The sequence below is a fragment of the Sceloporus occidentalis genome, unplaced genomic scaffold, assembly GCF_023333645.1.
Source record: "Sceloporus occidentalis isolate IW3139 unplaced genomic scaffold, rSceOcc1.0.p SCAF_34, whole genome shotgun sequence".
In the NCBI taxonomy this organism is placed as follows: Eukaryota; Metazoa; Chordata; class Lepidosauria; order Squamata; family Phrynosomatidae; genus Sceloporus; species Sceloporus occidentalis.
The window spans coordinates 9629899-9647730 of record NW_028317014.1 but is presented as its reverse complement, the minus strand read 5'-3'; the positions used below and the strand labels follow the sequence as shown (position 1 = coordinate 9647730).

Below are 17832 nucleotides of genomic sequence, written 5' to 3'. Positions count from 1 at the left end.
CGTGATAAAGGATAGCCCCTGTAGAATAGTATTGTGTTGTATTGTACTGTAGGCTTCAGCGCTCGTCGGCTCTGATTCAGCGAGACGAGAGGGCAGCGGTTTCTAAACGGCTGTGCTGCTTGGGCCAGGCATTATATCCCCAATGCCATGCTTTATGAAGTGCATGATCGCTGCAAAGCAGGGAGTTACAGGACGGGAACCGATCTCCCCTCCACGAGACAGATAGGCACACGTCAACTAGCAGGTTAAAATAATATCCTGTCAATGGGGATGAACGAGCACGTTTATATTGATTTAAATGTCCTCGCTGACTTCCTTCACAAATAATTTATTACACCAATAAATTGAATGTGTTACGCAGTCGGTCGTATCAATGTAAGAATGCGTACGGGTGGCAAATCCGGGCAGCAATATTGGAATGTAACTATTTTTTTAATTCTTCCGTAGTTAACAGTGTAGCAAAAATATACATAAACGTAATGTAAATATTGTTATTGCATAAATAAAGGAAAATGTAATACTGATTGTTGGTGTTCTTTTCAATCCAGTCTGCACCACTCTGTTTCATTCTGATGATAGAGTGAGCATCGTTTAAGTTTAATTATAGATGGGGTTTCAAATGCTTTAACATACTACGCAGAGAAATAATTTAAATGAGAAGTTAATACATTTTTTTAGTCTAAGCATGTATTAAAATGATTTAGGAAATCAAAACCGGTGAAGTAAATATTCCAGACCCAAACATTTGGTTCGTCTGCTTATTGGGTATGGCGTATTCCGTTACACACATTTGGTTTTTCTGTTCCCCATATAATAGCTTTAACCAAAAATGACCACGACTTTTAAATTTTTAAAAAAACAGATGTTTTTATCTATATTACATACATCATATTTACACAAATTCATAACTTAAAGGGTTTCATTCCATGGCCTCCTCTTTAAGCTCCTTGAAATTTTTCATACTGGCCTGCAAAAAATGAGACAGTAATATATAATACTGCAACACATTACAATTCATTCATTCACTTCTTACAGGGGCTCGGTAGTAATAGTTTATTTTGCATTTGCTGTGTGCAATATTAGAAAGCTCTTTCCTGGATTTTTGAACACGGGACCCTCATCATTCAGACCTTAGAGGCTCTTGTTTTATCGTTGTATTAGTTAATGAAGAAATATTTATGTGTAATTAGTTTAGGGGTACGAAGCCCAAAGAAACAGAAGAATTAGGCATTGCTGTCTTTTGGCTCACCTCAAACGTGTTGAGTACGTGCTGGCAGACATCCACGAGCTCGTTGAGTCCTCTCCTAAACGGCTCCACTGCAGGAGTTCCATCTGGGGTAACATACAAAGGGACAAAGCAATGTAAGAGAGAGGGGGCATTAAGCGACAGTGCCAAATGAAACGGCAGCTTCTAATCATGTTGGTTGCTCGCCTTTATTGCCATCTCCACGTAGTGCTGATCAAATGTATAATTTATTGGCCAGGAAGTGTATACGCAAAGAACAAGGAAAGGACATGAAACACATTCTGCAAATCTAAAGGTGCTTACTTCGTGTCTGGATGCGGAAATTGATTTTGCTTTCGGATGGATGAGTAATGCTGTATCCGCAGAATCCAACTTCGGGACTGCAAGCAAACAGACACACACATGAGTGCTTCTAACACACAACAAAATTATATTCAGTTGTAAAAGCTGCAGATTTTGAGCAAAAGCTGTAAATATACTCAAGTAAAAAAAAAAGTAATTAATCAATCACATATATGGTGGTAAACACAGTAAATATAAAAGGTTTCTGCTAAAAAGAATAAAAAAAATAACAATTATATGAACTACTTTACTCTACACAACATGTACATGCGCAAACTGAAGCCCTTTAATTCCCTATAAGGTCCCTTTAAGATTTTTTTCTGGATGCTTACTTCTTCATGATCATATAGCGCAGAGCATTTCCCAGAGTGTGGTCTTCTTCATGCAATACGAATGTGACGCACGAATCATCGTTTCCATTGGCCTGGACCTACGCAAAAAGCAAGATAAGGACGCATATTCATGGTTAAAAACACTTAATGTGCATTGAACATGTAAAATCGCGTCATTTGCATTGTTTATGTATATCTGGGGACACCATTTCTACATTTCTGCCTCCAAGGAAGTCTCCATTGCAATTATCCAACTACACATTGGATATAATGTATTTAAATCGTGTATCGTCTCAGATCACTAAGTGTGTGTAAATTAAAAAAAGGTATTTATAGAAGGCTAAAGTTGTATTTTTGAACGGACCCCAAGCTGTATGGTTTGGTGCAGGCGCTTTTACAACCACAAATTATTATTTCTATTTCTCCAAATGGACTCATTTCTTTTGCTTGGATGCCTTCTAGTGGCTGATATGAAAACCTGCATGAGATAATTCAGTCTTAACACCCCTAGGCTGATATGACTTTCATATTCTAGGTTAATTTCCTATAATGAAATATATTAATTAGAATTAAGTTATGCTATTTTATACCGAGAAGTTAATTGGTGAAAGACGATGCGGTTCAGCTATTGGATATAATCCAGTCATCGTTGAGGAATATAGTAGTGATTTACATCTATTTATGTAGCGTCAGCTATAACTACTCCAGGAAGCCAGAATAATGCAGAAAAAGAGAGGTGCAAAACAATTTGTTCTGTGTCCAGAGCAGATACCGGGGAGAAGCGGACAAAGACAGAAGAACAAGAGGTAAGAGAAGAAGCGGGGCTGCAGAAAAGGAGACGGGGACACAGAAGCGGTCCCCGTCTCCTTAGACCTTAGTCTATACCGTACCTGAAAAAAAAGTGCAGAAACCCACCTGCTTGCACTTAAAATAAATAACCGCATCACACGACTGCAACCTTATCTGTTATATCGGAGTGATCTGCTGTAATGTGAAAGCTCCACGGCTCCTGTGTGTGGCCCTAACTATGCACAAAAGGCTAGTCTGCTGTATTTAATCGGTCCAAGAGCAATAGAAGTGCTGCAGTTCCAGCAATAAGTCATGAGGGCTATTCATGTAACTGTAAGGCATGTAAGGCATGCAGATGCATTAATTTATTTTACGTACACAGCTTCATTTATGAACGCGTCCTGCTGTTTCTTTACACATTATTGTGACTTTTAGGGCATTTTAGGGTATTGTCATCCGCCAATACTCATCGCAAGGAACATCAGTAAAGGAAAGTAGGACCAAGGGACTAAGGTTGCAAAAAGGGACAGGTTGCATGTATACGGAATTTAATGGCGCTATATAAAACAACAATAATAATAATGTATGATTTAATATGTCTGGCCGCTTGGTGTGCTGAGAAAGAACGTGCGACGGATCAGCAGCACAGACATTTACAGCCATACACAGAATCAGTTTCTATATCCCGGAAAAAAGAGCAGGCCGGGCCCGGTGTATCCTCCGCACACATATCGCCATACAGTCTATAAAATCGGCCTTACCATTTCCAGGGCTGTCTTGGTCTCGCCAGCTGCCATGCTGCTTTTAGGTTGTCGCAGAGAATATCCGTCAAAGGAACGCCGTCGCGCTAGTGACGTCAAAACAGCAAAGAATCCTGGGTACTGTAGTTCCGGAGGAAACGTCAATAACCCGCAAATACTGTTTCGAGAAAGCGCGGTGTGAACCCGAGTGCTGCCCCGGTACATGTTGGATGTGAAAACTGATAATAATCCGCAGCTGTCTGTCTATCCCCGGTGTTTCCGTCGGTTATTCACAGAGACCTGCGTGCTCCTGTGTTTTTATATGCATGCCATTACTGTAATCCCAATAATAACGGCACATGGCCTGAGTGTGATAGGAGTAGAAATACAGATAGAAACCTTCTATCACACGAACAAAATGTCCAAATAGGGCCAAAAATGATCCCCTTGAGAGGCGCAGACATGGCGGGCTCTTCTTTTATTGGAAGGCCCTCTAGTGGAAGGAATGCAGACATCTGCTATTCTTTTTGGTCCTCACCAAAGGTGGCATTTCTTCCATAAATTATCTCTTCTAATGCGTATCTAGAGAGACTGATATGAAGGACTATGGTGGATTTATATAATTCTCTGTCTTTTGTGTAAATGGGCAAAAGCAGTTCTCACAGACAGATAGAGCTCTGCACAATGTTAGCGTATGTCAGCGTATGGTGTTAGCGTGGGTTACTGTACTGTTACTGGCAGTAGAGTGTGACTGTGTAAGTGTATGTTAGCATCTGGTTAGAGAGTGTGTGTGTGTACGTTAGCGTATGGTGTTAGTGAGAGTATGTATGTGTAAGTGTATGTTAGCATGTGGTTAGAGTGTGCGTATACGTTAGCATGTGATTAGAGTGTCTGTGTATACGTTAGCGTTTGGTGTTAGTGTGAGTTACTGTATGGCAGTTGAGTGTGCATGTGTTAGTATATGTTAGGATGTGGTTAGAGTGTGTATGTATACGTTAGTGTATGGTGTTAGCGTGGGTTACTGACCTGTTACTGGCAGTAAAGTGTGCATGTGGTTAGAATGTGTGGGTATACAATAGTATATGGTGTTAGTGCATGTGTAAGTATATGTTAGCATGTGGTTAGAGTGTGTGTATACGATAGTTATAGTATATGGTGTTAGCATGAGAGTATGTGTGAGCGGATGGTGCTAAGGTGTTAGGGGGGAGCCTAGTGTTAGCGATGTGAGGGAGAGAGAACTTGTATAGTGACTAAGCTATTTATGCCCATATAGGGGTTTCACCACCTATATAGATACAGGGTAAGCATAGTAACAAGTGGGGGGTTAGGGCAGCTACATCCCAACCCCAACCCCTGTCCTTTATCCTGAGCTAGACAGGAACCATACCCATATCTTACATTAGTATAAATAAAAGAACATTTTCATCTTACACCCTATCATTTACTATCCCATCCTCTTGGGTTATGCCCAGTTGGAGATATTCATATACAGGTGGGAATCGCCTATTACATAATGCAGGATATGATGTCATTTTGCAAAGCTCTGCTATAACGTTTTGAGGTAGCTGCAAATGAAGTCTCTGCTGCAAAAACACAGATGATCAATTATACAGCTGGGAGATCCTGGGATCCCCTAACCTTCTCGCAAACACCTCTGCCAGTAGGCCCTAAAAACTGTGACTGTCCCACCTGGAACAGGACACTTGGGAGGGATGTTTTTTAAATTGAATACAACCCTACACCAAATATAAGATGTCAATGAACACTATGTTGGGTAATTTGGTCTCTCCAGCATCACAGCATGTCTTGTGTGTATGAATAAACTCAATCGAGTCTATGGCAGGAGAAATGCCCCGCCATTACCAAACCGATCTGCTCAGGAACTAATTACCCCAGAGCTCACAGGCAGAGCAATCAATCAAACAGGCAGAGCAATCAATCAAAGCAGGCAGAACACATCAGAACTACATCTCCCATGATGCTGCGCGCTGACAGCGAGTCACCTGCGGAAGTCAGCGTGATCTTTTCTTACAGAAGGGAGGAACCAGCAGTAAGAAGACCTGCGATGTAATAAAGCCTTCCCTGGATTATTACTATAAAGCCTGCGCCTTCTCCAGGTACCCCGAAGGGAGAGAGGCGTGTAATAGGGGGCATTGTATGTCAATAAAGGGGGTGATGGGGGGCATGAACAGGGGGGCTGCTGGTTAGAAGTGCAGATAAGGAAGGCAGAAAGTGGTGGTTGTAGAGCAGTGACAGATCATGTGATGCAGATAAACGGGCAGGCAGCATGAGGGAGTTTAAATACTGAAGAATTATGATAGGGAGACAGTGTATAGCATGCAGGAGAGCTAGTATATATATTATATGTACACAATATGTATATTGTGTTAACATTTCAGTGTCACCAACAGATAAAGTAACTTATATAAACATGTATGTGGGTATGGCGTAGCAGATGGGCTCTGTGTCTGCACACTATTATTATTATTTATTATATAGTATGACTACCACATCCTTAAACCCTCAGCACAAAGTTTTTACAAAATATGATGTTTATAGTTTTTTAAATATTTGTTTAGAACTGTTACTTTGGTCCAATATTAACTTTTTATCATACTGCCTTGTGTAAAATACAGAGTGTCTTCGTCTTAATCACCCCAAGTGACCACCTAATCATGGTCTGTGGGGAAAGGGGCTAAATTACCATTTTAAAACCATTGCCATTCATTTTTTTTAATGAAACCTTCAAATTATTATTTATTGTTTTATATAGCGCCATCAAATTCCGTAGCGCCGTAAATTATATTTAGAAAACCAAGAATAATTGAGTTGGATGTAACCCCCCCCCCCCTTACAATGAGATCGCTGCATCTCTCATGCTAAAGAAAGGGCTCGTCACAAGGACAGGTACATATCACATGATGCTGAACACGTTATTACATACAAACAGACCACCTTTCCTCATGTGTATGGGTCTAGAATAACCATACGGTGAGGGCAATAAAGGTGTGGCATTCACTGTCAAGAGAAGGGGTTCTATGAAATACAATGGGTGCCGTCAAAAAGGGTCTGCGTATTTTTTTAAAGCATACCATATATCATAGAATAAACATTAATATTTTAGAGCTTGATCCAAGGAGAAATCTGATTGTCTTTTGGACAATTACAAAAAAATTGCCTGTTAGGTCAAGAAGAGTTCAACTTAATGGACCTAAATTACTTTGTTACCTAAATTACTTTGTTACTATGTATTACTGTGTTAGGCACGAGTTCAAAGATAAACATACTTCGTGATATGTGTTCTAGAGCACTCTGAGAGCAGCGTCTGTCCCTCTAGGGGCCGTGGACCACAACGTCCATTATGTTAAGCAAGCATTTGGCTTTGTGAATGAAATGGGTGATGCAGTCATCAAGTTCCTTAGGAGGTCTTCTCCTGCTGCTCCATGATAAGTCGAGTTATAGGGTAGTATGCAGAGTGAGAAATTATCTCTATAAGGGCAGTAATATGGAATCGCCTATAGAACAGGCCCGATAGAGCTAATAATTCCAAGCATACCTTGTGTGAGTAGAACCATCAGAACACATGTTTATGGTGTGATGGGTCTGACTTTCAACAGAAACCAACGAGGCCTTCTGGAGCACGGTATTTGTAGGTAGAAGACAAATGGACCAGACATGCTACGGTTTGAGTTCCAGGGTCCATAGATTGTTGAGGGGTCGGTAGACTGTATTTCATGGAAACTCCACGCCGGCGTCTGCGTTACCCAGGGCGCTGATGTCATTTTCTGGTCCACCGAGTGGGATTTAGCTGGCAGTACAGGTTCTTCTTCGGGTTCTGTTTACATCAGGTGGGTAAAGACTGCGGTGTTCTCACGTAGGATGGGGCCATGGAAATTCCCTTGCGTGCCGTGTTTAGATGAAGCTTGCGAGCCGGGCTCTCTCTCCCTAACGTATCGGTTCATCCGAGTCTGCTTGTTCTAGTTTTCTCATCCCTTTGAATGTATGGCGAGTGTAAGAAGCGCTGCGTACATTGTTGGCACGATATAAACAAATATACTAATAGTAATGAACAGTCCTGATTATTATGTGAAGTCATTATCCACCGAAGGGTTACAATCTTCTTATCCTTTGAGTTAGCAAAGCATTGAATTAGCTTTTTTATCGTTATTAGGCAATTAGGCCTGAGTCAGTTTTTTAGACGCTGATGAAATCTGAGAAAGCAGAAAGTTTAGGGGGAAGCGCTGGGTGGTTTTGTAACCCTGCGTGTGCCGCGGGTAAATAGACGCTAACTAGAAGAAGACGCGCGCCGTGTCTTTGTGTCTGCCTGTTCTAGCTTTAGTGCAGCTGAATCAAAAACGTTAAGGTTTAATGGTGACAAATTAGAGGCCTCCAGGGCCAAAACCGGTCAGGGATTTTTGGCTCAATCAAAGTTGGTGAAATGGGATGAAGAATTGCTGGTGTGTTTGTGGCCCTCAAGATCTGGAGCTGGACGCCCCTGTTCTAAAATAAAGCCACGCAAAATGAATTGAAAAGGATAACGTCGGGAAATTCTCCCGTGTTCTTCGCTGGGGTCCTCGGTATATCGCCGGCACATGTGGCTGGCTCAGCGGGGTCCAGGCTAAGACCCCATGCCGAAGCCTTCATCCCGATGATTCCACAGTGGCTGTAGTTAACGTTCCTGGCTGTTAAGTCTTCAGTCCGAAGCCCCTGAGATATCTCTCGAGATATACATCTATGTGCTTTGTCCCTTCAGTTGTGTTACTTTGTGTTACTCTTGGCAAAGCGTTGTGGAGAACGGCGGTGAAAGCTTTCAGCCGTAAAACGGAGAAGAGTTAGTAAATAACATGCCGCGAAAAATCAGCGTATCGGAAGCAGAATTACAGGCCTTTCAGCTACCAACAACCGTATCGGAAATATAATCTATTTGCTTACGTTGTAGATTATCCATAAGGAAACTGGTTTACAAGGGGTTAATCCGTATGCCATGGTTCATTATATGCTAGTTTAATAAACAATTTATTCCATGGTGCTGGGCGAGAAGCAGTGTTTAGAAGTAGTTCTGTGGACCCCTGGGGCCACCGAAAGAAAACCCACCAGCCCGATGCATCACATGTACTGACCCAAACGCACCAAAAGAGTTAATGGCGCGGCAATGATGTATGATAGCGGGTTCAGGGGGCCGTAGATGTGTTATAATATCTGGAACGTGTTCTGCTTGCGCTTCCGCTAAATAAACCCCCGCTGATCTTTGCCAGCCTGTAGAACGGGTTTGTAGTGTAAACGTTGCACCGCCACCCATTGCTGTAGATCCTGACGCCAGGGAGAAAAGCCTTTGTTCCCCCAGAGGGATGACCAAAACTTTGGTGTCCTTTTCTGATTTCATCTCCTCAATACTAGTTCAGCAAACGGCTGTCCATACGAAGACCGGGCTCGCCAAAGTATGGACACGCTGTATATGTATGGTCACGCTGTATATGTATGGACACGCTGTATACGTATGGACACGCTGTATATGTATGGACACGCTGTATATGTATGGACACGCTGTATACGTATGGACACGCTGTATATGTATGGACACGCTGTATATGTATGGTCACGCTGTATATGTATGGACACGCTGTATATGTATGGACACGCTGTATATGTATGGTCACGCTGTATATGTATGGACACGCTGTATATGTATGGACACGCTGTATATGTATGGTCACGCTGTATATGTATGGACACGCTGTATATGTATGGTCACGCTGTATATGTATGGACACGCTGTATATGTATGGACACGCTGTATATGTATGGACACGCTGTATATGTATGGTCACGCTGTATATGTATGGACACGCTGTATATGTATGGTCACGCTGTATATGTATGGACACGCTGTATATGTATGGACACGCTGTATATGTATGGTCACGCTGTATATGTATGGACACGCTGTATATGTATGGTCACGCTGTATATGTATGGACACGCTGTATATGTATGGACACGCTGTATATGTATGGTCACGCTGTATATGTATGGTCACGCTGTATATGTATGGACACGCTGTATACGTATGGACACGCTGTATACGTATGGACACGCTGTATACGTATGGACACGCTGTATACGTATGGACACGCTGTATACGTATGGACACGCTGTATACGTATGGACACGCTGTATACGTATGGTCACGCTGTATACGCATGGACACGCTGTATACGCATGGACACGCTGTATACGCATGGACACGCTGTATACGCATGGACACGCTGTATACGCATGGACACGCTGTATACGTATGGACACGCTGTATACGTATGGACACGCTGTATACGTATGGACACGCTGTATACGTATGGACACGCTGTATACGTATGGACACGCTGTATACGTATGGACACGCTGTATACGTATGGACACGCTGTATACGTATGGACACGCTGTATATGTATGTGTGTGTATTGGGAGTATTACGGCTCCGGCCCCATATGGTGCACGCATTTACTTTTTATTGAAGTTCTAAAATGAAGGTTCTGTCTCGTGTTCCTCTTCTTCCTGTCTGCTTTTACTGAAACAGGAAGCATACTTAAGTACACGTCCCACACGCCCTACAGCGTTCCCTTTGAGTTAGCGTATGCACAATCGGCTGCTGCTCAACTCACAATTATGCGAGTTGAATTTAGGTTGATTTCAATAGATCACCAACACCCTTTTGACTAAAGCTCCCCTTTCCGTTCATTCCGATACATAGCACTTCAGCGACACACAACCTTCTCTCAAAAGGGGAGCAACTACGGCCAAAGTATCAAACTGTTTGCTCCCAGGATTCCGTCGGTCCGGGTCGGTCATGATGGGACTTGGCAGACTGAAGTTTGGCGATTGGCACCTATATTCTCACATAGAATATCTTGTCCTTACAGTTAAACTCTACTAAATGCTCTCACATGATCTCGGGGAACGTTTTGTGATTCAGTGATAGAGTGGGTGTCTTGCAGGAAAGCTCTAATCTGTGTAGATAATGGGCGTTCAGCCGTCTGTAAACGATTCGACGCAAAATAATAATTTACTAGAGACGAGAGTATTTACGACCGATCTGGGGACGAAACAAGCTTACTGAGCTTTATAATTGGAAGCTCTCTGTAAAACGTATTAATATGAATATCGTTGGTGATGCGTTATTGGAGGTCATTTACTGAAATATAGTCATTATTACATGAGCTGATGCTCTGCGATATATATATCTTCTCATAGAGGGTCATCTGTGCTCCATCCTTTGTTGAAAAGATCTCTGGACCTTATCGTTAGATTGTCTTGTCCTCGTAATAATAATGAATGATACTTTTGTTGATGCTTTGTCTGTCTTCGAAGCTTCTCCTGAAACGATTGCTGACTCGTGACATCTCTGTTGCCGGCAGGAGACATGGCTATCTTATTTGCAGTTGTTGCGAGAGGAACCACCATACTTGCTAAACATGCCTGGTGTGGTGGCAACTTTCTGGAGGTGACGGAGCAGATCCTAGCAAAGATCCCATCGGAGAACAACAAGCTCACTTACTCCCATGGCAGGTGAGAGCCATAGAACATACCATTTGACCCATCTGGTCTGCCCGTTAGGTTCAGGATAGCCGTATGCCATAGCTGTATGTTTAAATTCCCTTACTGTATTAGCCTCTACCACTTCTAATGGGAAGCCGTTCCATTTATCCACCACCCTCTTAGTAAATCAAATCCTCCTCTTTTGAAGTAAACGGTACTTTGTTAAATCCCTTTTTGTTTAATCCAGCATTTAAAGGCCCCTTTCAGAGGAGAACGCTCTGTTGGCCCCCTGCTTTGCAGTAGGTTGTTACGTTGGTGCCTTATGGTGAGGTTAAGCATGTCTCCTGTGTTTTCTTTCCGCAGTTACTTGTTCCATTACATCTGTCAGGACAGAATCGTATACTTGTGCATTACCGATGACGTGAGTACCAGCGTTTTCTTTCAGCAGCTTCCCTCTGCCGGTGGCTTTTCTCCTGTTCTTTCCCCTTTAGCTGCGGGTTCTTCTTATTCTATCCCCAGTACCTGGCCACGAGCTTTCAGGATCTCTTCACAAGCAGTGCCGGCTCTGGATATGAAACCATTGCTTATCCAGCCACAGATACTCGCGTGCAGAGAATCTGAAAGCAAGGATGGGGAGTGTGTGGTTAGATTGCAAGCTCCTGTGTACAGCTTCCTTGCCACCATACATGCATTACAGGTTGAGTATCTGAAATGCTTGGGAGCAGAAGTATTTCTGATAAGGGATCATTTCGGTTAACAGAACTGTCGCCCTCCTCAACAGGAACGTTTGTGCCGACGTCGGAGTATGGTGGGGATATATTATCCCAGTTCTCCGCTCTCTGGCCAGCCGGCTGCAGGAATGCGGTCATAATGATTATCTGTCAGCGCCGTCGCCAAGATATCCAGAAACAGAAATGTGCATCTCTCTTACTTTTGTACGTTAGTATAAGACGGTAAGACTCGTTTTATCTCTCTCAGGATTTTGAGCGTTCCAGAGCATTCAGTTTCCTCAATGAAATCAAGAAACGCTTCCAGACGACGTATGGATCAAGAGCGCAGACCGCGCTACCCTATGCCATGAACAGTGAATTCTCCAGCGTCCTGGCGGCTCAGCTGGTCGGTACTTAAAAGGGACTCTGTTTCTTTTGCATGTATCTGATTTGGGGTCTGCTGCATTACTTACAGGTTAGCTGAATCAGCGTAAATGACAAAGGAGCAAATATTTAACATCAATATAACTTAAAAAAAAAAATGGCTGAATAATACCTCCTTATGAGCCAGACCACAATATCACAACAGATTCAGCTCTTTGATGGGAGGTGAACTACATGGGGGATTTCCGCAGATAACGTGAAGTCAACCATAGTGAATCTGAAGTTTAGAGATATCTTGAAGATGAGCGTCGGGTTATTATTCCCCACTCATGGAGTTTATTCCTGTTCCACACTGGGTGGTATTTATTTTAATGCATGATAGAGGTAATCGGCCGCTCATCATGTGAGCAGAATCTGCCTCAACCAAGTCACATGAACACATGTGATTAATGTGACTACACGCTGGAAGGTGTGGGGCGGCTGAAACATCATAAGACCGCATACCGGAGGGATTTTCCTTCCTAAGATAACTATCTTTTTTCGTCTTATTATTCCCTACTAACTCTCATCACGCTAAGCCAGCAGTACCTGACTTAGGAGTACTTATATACATTGCACACCATCTTTTACTATCTTAACGTATATTCTACTTTGTAATCTAGAAACACCACTCGGAGAATAAAGCAGTGGACCGTGTTGTGGAAACCCAAGCCCAAGTGGATGAGCTGAAAGGCATTATGGTCCGGAATATAGGTACCTGACCCGCTAGGTTGATATACATCATCTGTATTTTAGTATCGATTTCTGTTTGGGACTCAAGTAATCAACACTACAGCAGTTCATTATTTATAGGTCACATTTATTAATATTATTATATTTTTTTTTAAATCTTTTCCCAGCCCTTTGGCCATCCAGTGGTTAATTTATTTTGCTGGGCGAAGACATTTTATTTTATTTGCTGCCAACTAAATTTGCTGTAACGGGAAGTTTTTTTTAATTGCGTACGTGTTTATGTATCTATCTATATATATAATTTTTTAAATAATTTACAGATCTTGTTGCCCAAAGAGGAGAACGGTTAGAGCTGTTGATAGATAAAACAGAGAACCTTGTGGACTCGGTGAGTTTGGAAATATAATAAGTAATTAAGCGGCCTCTGTGTTCTTATTGATTGGTGTAGTGCGTGTCTGCGTATGGAGTGGTTCAAGAAAAGAGTTTTGTGGCCAAGTGTCCCGTATGCCCGTCGGAATAATTTCAGTAGAGTCACTCAAGGTTGACAGCCCGGTCAACCCATGTAGAGCTTCACGTGTGCTCATCAGGTTCCATCAGACCTCCCATGCATGGGATATGAGTGGAAAGCAGTGTGAATGCAGAGCTGTGGCAGCGCATGAATTTAGAATGTTTAGAAAATATATATTCTGTCCAGATGTCCAATACCCAAATTGTAGAAATCCGCTTTATTGTGTTGCTCCGTCATATCACGTATCCAAATGAAATCTGACATTTATACCCTTTACATTTGTGTATTTGCTTTATAATTTTTGTGTTTTTTTGTTACATCAGCTTTTTATTCTTCTTATTATTATTATGGATTGTATTTATTTTTTTTTTTATTTTTTTTATCAGTCTGTAACCTTCAAGACAACAAGCAGAAATCTGGCCCGGGCGATGTGCATGAAGAATTTGAAGCTGACCATCGTTATTGTTATTGTAACTATAGTAAGTGTGTTTTTTGATCTCTTAGGTGTTGCGTGCATGCGTAGAAACATGTTCCTATAGAGCGGTATACAATTATTGACCGGGACGATTAGGTTAGCTTGGTCTAACCAGAAATAGGGCTTGTTTTGTCAGGGACATAGTTTTGGAATTAACAAAATAAAGATCCTGGTTTCTTCAAGAAATGAATGAATGAGGGAAGAATTCTAAGCAGAGGAAAAAGCCCCGCGTCTGGGGATTGGTGGAAGTTCATGAGATTCACAGATGAAGCGTTGAAGACCTGCTGCCATTCCTACAAACCCAAACCTTCGATACGAGAGATATAAATATTCAGCATGCTTAGTTACTGTTTTAATATACGGCCCTGTTATTCCATATAATTTAACAATTTCTTTGTTACCCGCCGCAGGTTATAATCTTCTTCATCGTATGCGCAGCATGTGGAGGCCTGACATGGCCCAGCTGTGTGAAGTAATGTCCTCTTTCCCGATGCATGAACAAGTTCTCGAGGAACCAGAACGTTTAAGTACTGCCTATTGACGTATGAGTTACCCTACAGAAAAGAGACTCGTGTGAGGAAGCCTTTTCCCTGCTGGAAATCTCCCCTTAGCCTCATTTTTCCATCTTTCTGGACTGACGCTGTATCTCTCTGCCTTATAACATATACAACGAAACCTCACCTGGAAAACCCGCGATCCTGTGCGGCAAGAGATGGGATGAAGAATGGTAAATAAAGATAAAAAAACCCTACTTCTTTCTAGTTTTGTTGCTGTTTTTTGTCTGACATCAGTTTCTCCACGCAAGACTTTTTTTAAAAACTGGGTTATGTTTTTAACCTGATCTGATAAACGTATTGTCTTATTTTAATATTTTGTTCAGATATAGTTCTTGCTGGTATTTTTGGGCAGATGGCCTTGGTGACATCATCAGGTATATGCACCCCCCTGTGACATGTACCATGGCCATTTCTGCTTCTCTGAAGGTAACCTGGGGGAAAATAAACCCCAGTAGTAGTTATGTGTAATTATTAAAGATTGTACTGTACTTAGTTTACCGTGTTGGTTTCTTCTCACATGCTCTTCTTTAATGTTGAATGTATATGTATTTTGTGCCCGCAGCAGGATCAAATTAAAGGTACAGCATTAAATGCCACGTGATATTACCATGCAGACCTGCAGCAATTCTGTAGCAAAGATATTTATCCCTACCCATAGACTTGGCGTTGACGGCGTGAATTACTAAAAAAAAACATTCCCGGCCGCATTACATCAATAAACCGCTCATCTTTCCAACGTTCTCTTATTCCCTGTATGACGCAAGCTGTTTTTTTGGGTTTTTTTATAATGGTTTTAGAGAGATTGTTTCAGTCATCATCATAGTCATTGTATTGTAGAGAAAGTCATCAGGTGTTCTCATGTGGTTACTCTCTACCTTTTAATAGCATCCAGATGCTGCTTTATGAGCCGCAGGCTGTCGCATGGGCCGTGCCATCACACTTGATTGCTCTTCCCTTGTCATATTGTTAGAAGAGAAGCAGAACTCTTCTGTCTGGGTTAAGAGCTCTGTCGATATAACGATATGCTAAAGATCACATACCTTTCCTTCAAATTTCCCTACATCTTTAGGAAACTGAAAAAAACAACGCCATGGAGAGAGGCAGACGTTTCCTAGGTGGGGAGCCCAGCTTTTGCTGAGTCCTGTACCCAGGAAGTATGAGCCATTATCCCCACCGTAGGGCGTCAATGTATCGGTAAGGCTGCAGAAGAGAACAGGGAAACATGCGATCTTATATATTTCTAAAGGTTCCCTTTAAACATTGAGTGGCATCAACGATACCGATAATAGAAACATTTCTAAAATGTGTTTTTAAACCATACATTGGTCTTTTACATGAAAACTGCCTGTCCTCTTTCACTTATACTGTTGCTTGGAACTAGCTAATCTGTTACGAGAGGAAATCATTTAATTCTGCTATTCGCTGTATTTTTGTGTTTGTCACAGGGACCGATATTCACACGGCTGCATCCATGTAAATGTGTTTGATCTCTAGGGTCCAGAGGGTGGCACAACATACACGGCAATCAATAACATGAAAGGACTATTTTAGTAGGGGCTGTCCTTATGGAATCCAATTTTGACTGCTCTAGAATGTCAGGGATCTAGATTAACAGTCAGGATATAATCAGGTATTCCAAGTCATTTAACCACAACGGAGAAGAGTCCATCCCTGTTTTACCCATTGGGTAATTATATACAATGTTTCAGGAAAAATCCCACAATGATTGGTAGGTTTCTTACTACTTTTGGACCAATACGTAGTACCTGGAACATTTAAAGCCAGCGGTAAGACGTCCAGGAGTACTGTATCTCTAGAGGATCTTGGAAATTGTAGCTGAACATCGGCCGATGAGCCGGAGATTCACTTACTCGATACGGCCGCACCTTCTGCATCCTAAAAGGTCTGTTTATGTACCTTCTAGACACGTCATGCTTGAAGTAGGGTTTTTGTTTGTGGAACCACCTAATACGTTGTTACCGGTTTGTTTTAGGACATACTGCTAATGAATATGTAACAATCCTGATTGTTGACAGTTTGTTTTTATCATTAAATAACTAATAAAATCAGTACTTCACGAAGAACTGCAAAACGAATCAATATTAATGCAAATTAAAAATAAATTAAAGTGACATTGTGGCTGCCTATTTTTCTTTTCCGCCCTTAGGCTTGATGTGTGTGGATAGAATCTTACAGGTGATTCTTAGAGCATTTTTTCCTACCGACTTAAATGCATCGAGGTTGTGCGCGTGCAAACAGGTTTATCATTCAGTTTCCGTAACTACATGACAGTTAAAGCTCTTTTTCCATCTATCGCTGGTGCTTGTAGCTAAAGAGTAGACTTGTGCAAATAGACCAGAATGATTGATTTTTTGTTTTGTTTGGACAACACATTTTTGTTTCCTGACCTTTTAGCTCAGACTTTTTCCATTTGGAAACGAAATTTGATGTGTCGTGCGCTCTCATGATGTCTCCCCACTGACCGTTTCAGGGTCGGTCTTCTGTTCTGCAGCTCCGCCTCTTTTTTCCTCTTCTTGTTCTTCTGTCTTGGTCCGCTTGTCATGGTATCCTCTCTGTTATCCAGGTCTCCTGGAGTGTTGCCAGAAAAGAGTGGAGCCTCCGCACCACACTCTCCCCTGATTGGAGGAGCAGGGGAGAGACTGCCCCCGCGGTGCGTGCCTTGGCCCCGCCCTTTCGCAGTAGTCCAAGAAGCCAGAATAATGCAGACAAAGAGGCGGAAAAACACTTCTTCCTCTGCAAATCAGTCTATCAATATTCTAGCTCCAGAGTAATTCTGATTAAGCCCTCTTGTGTAAACCTCTCCGGGATGCCTGGTTACTGAGCCGATACCGAGAAAAGCGGACAAAGAAGAGGCAAGAGAAGAAGGAAACAGACACGGAAGAGGTTGGCAAAGAAGGTCGGGAGATGTCGAGAGAGTCCGTGCGTAAGAATGTGAGAGTCTGAGCAATGAAAATGCAAACATTAATTCTGAGCTCTCCGCTTCTATTCCATCACAGTCCCTCCTCGTTTTTGGACATTTCACGCTTGAATAGCGCAAGATTTTTTAAGTGAAAGGCCCAATCAAAACCAAACTTTCAAAAACTTTGTAAAAACTAAAGACGTCAGCAGAGATGTTTTTATTTACTGAAAGTGAGTCGAGCAAGATAATCAAAGGAGACGTTCCACAAAAAAACTATGTCTCTTCTACACATCGCAACTAAATGACTTCATATAACCACACAAATATTGTGCACCAATCAGAGTTCATCTAAACCATTTATACTGGCACAAGAATCATTTTCTAGTCCTTGAGATGGATTCTAAATATCATAACCATATACCTATGTATATATATTCACACCTTTTCAAGAAATACATTGATCAAGAACGGTAAAAATCTGCAGATGAAAAAAAGTTCTGCTGCTGGGTAGAAGAAAAACAAAAGTAGAAACAAAAATTTTTTTTTTTTTTTTGAAGTCTCTGA

At 41.9% G+C, this 17832-nt stretch overlaps 2 protein-coding genes across 2 annotated transcripts; one reads left to right on the top strand and one right to left on the bottom strand.

Annotated features, from left to right (window-relative positions):
- Nucleotides 1-919: 919 nt before the first annotated feature.
- On the bottom strand, nucleotides 920-3506 carry LOC149298244 (DNA-directed RNA polymerases I and III subunit RPAC2-like). The gene is made up of 5 exons (XM_089487799.1): nucleotides 3471-3506; nucleotides 1921-2018; nucleotides 1550-1626; nucleotides 1250-1332; nucleotides 920-967 (listed from the first exon to the last, which is right to left on the bottom strand). The coding sequence occupies exons 1-5, from the start codon at nucleotides 3504-3506 to the stop codon at nucleotides 920-922; spliced, it is 342 nt and encodes a 113-aa protein (XP_089343925.1).
- Nucleotides 3507-10866: 7360 nt separating this feature from the next.
- VAMP7 (vesicle associated membrane protein 7) lies at nucleotides 10867-14267 on the top strand. Its single transcript, XM_089487748.1, has 7 exons — nucleotides 10867-11012; nucleotides 11346-11403; nucleotides 11961-12098; nucleotides 12739-12829; nucleotides 13129-13196; nucleotides 13703-13795; nucleotides 14202-14267. Exons 1-7 carry the CDS (start codon nucleotides 10867-10869, stop codon nucleotides 14265-14267), a joined length of 660 nt encoding a protein of 219 aa, XP_089343874.1.
- The last annotated feature ends 3565 nt before the right edge of the window (nucleotides 14268-17832 follow it).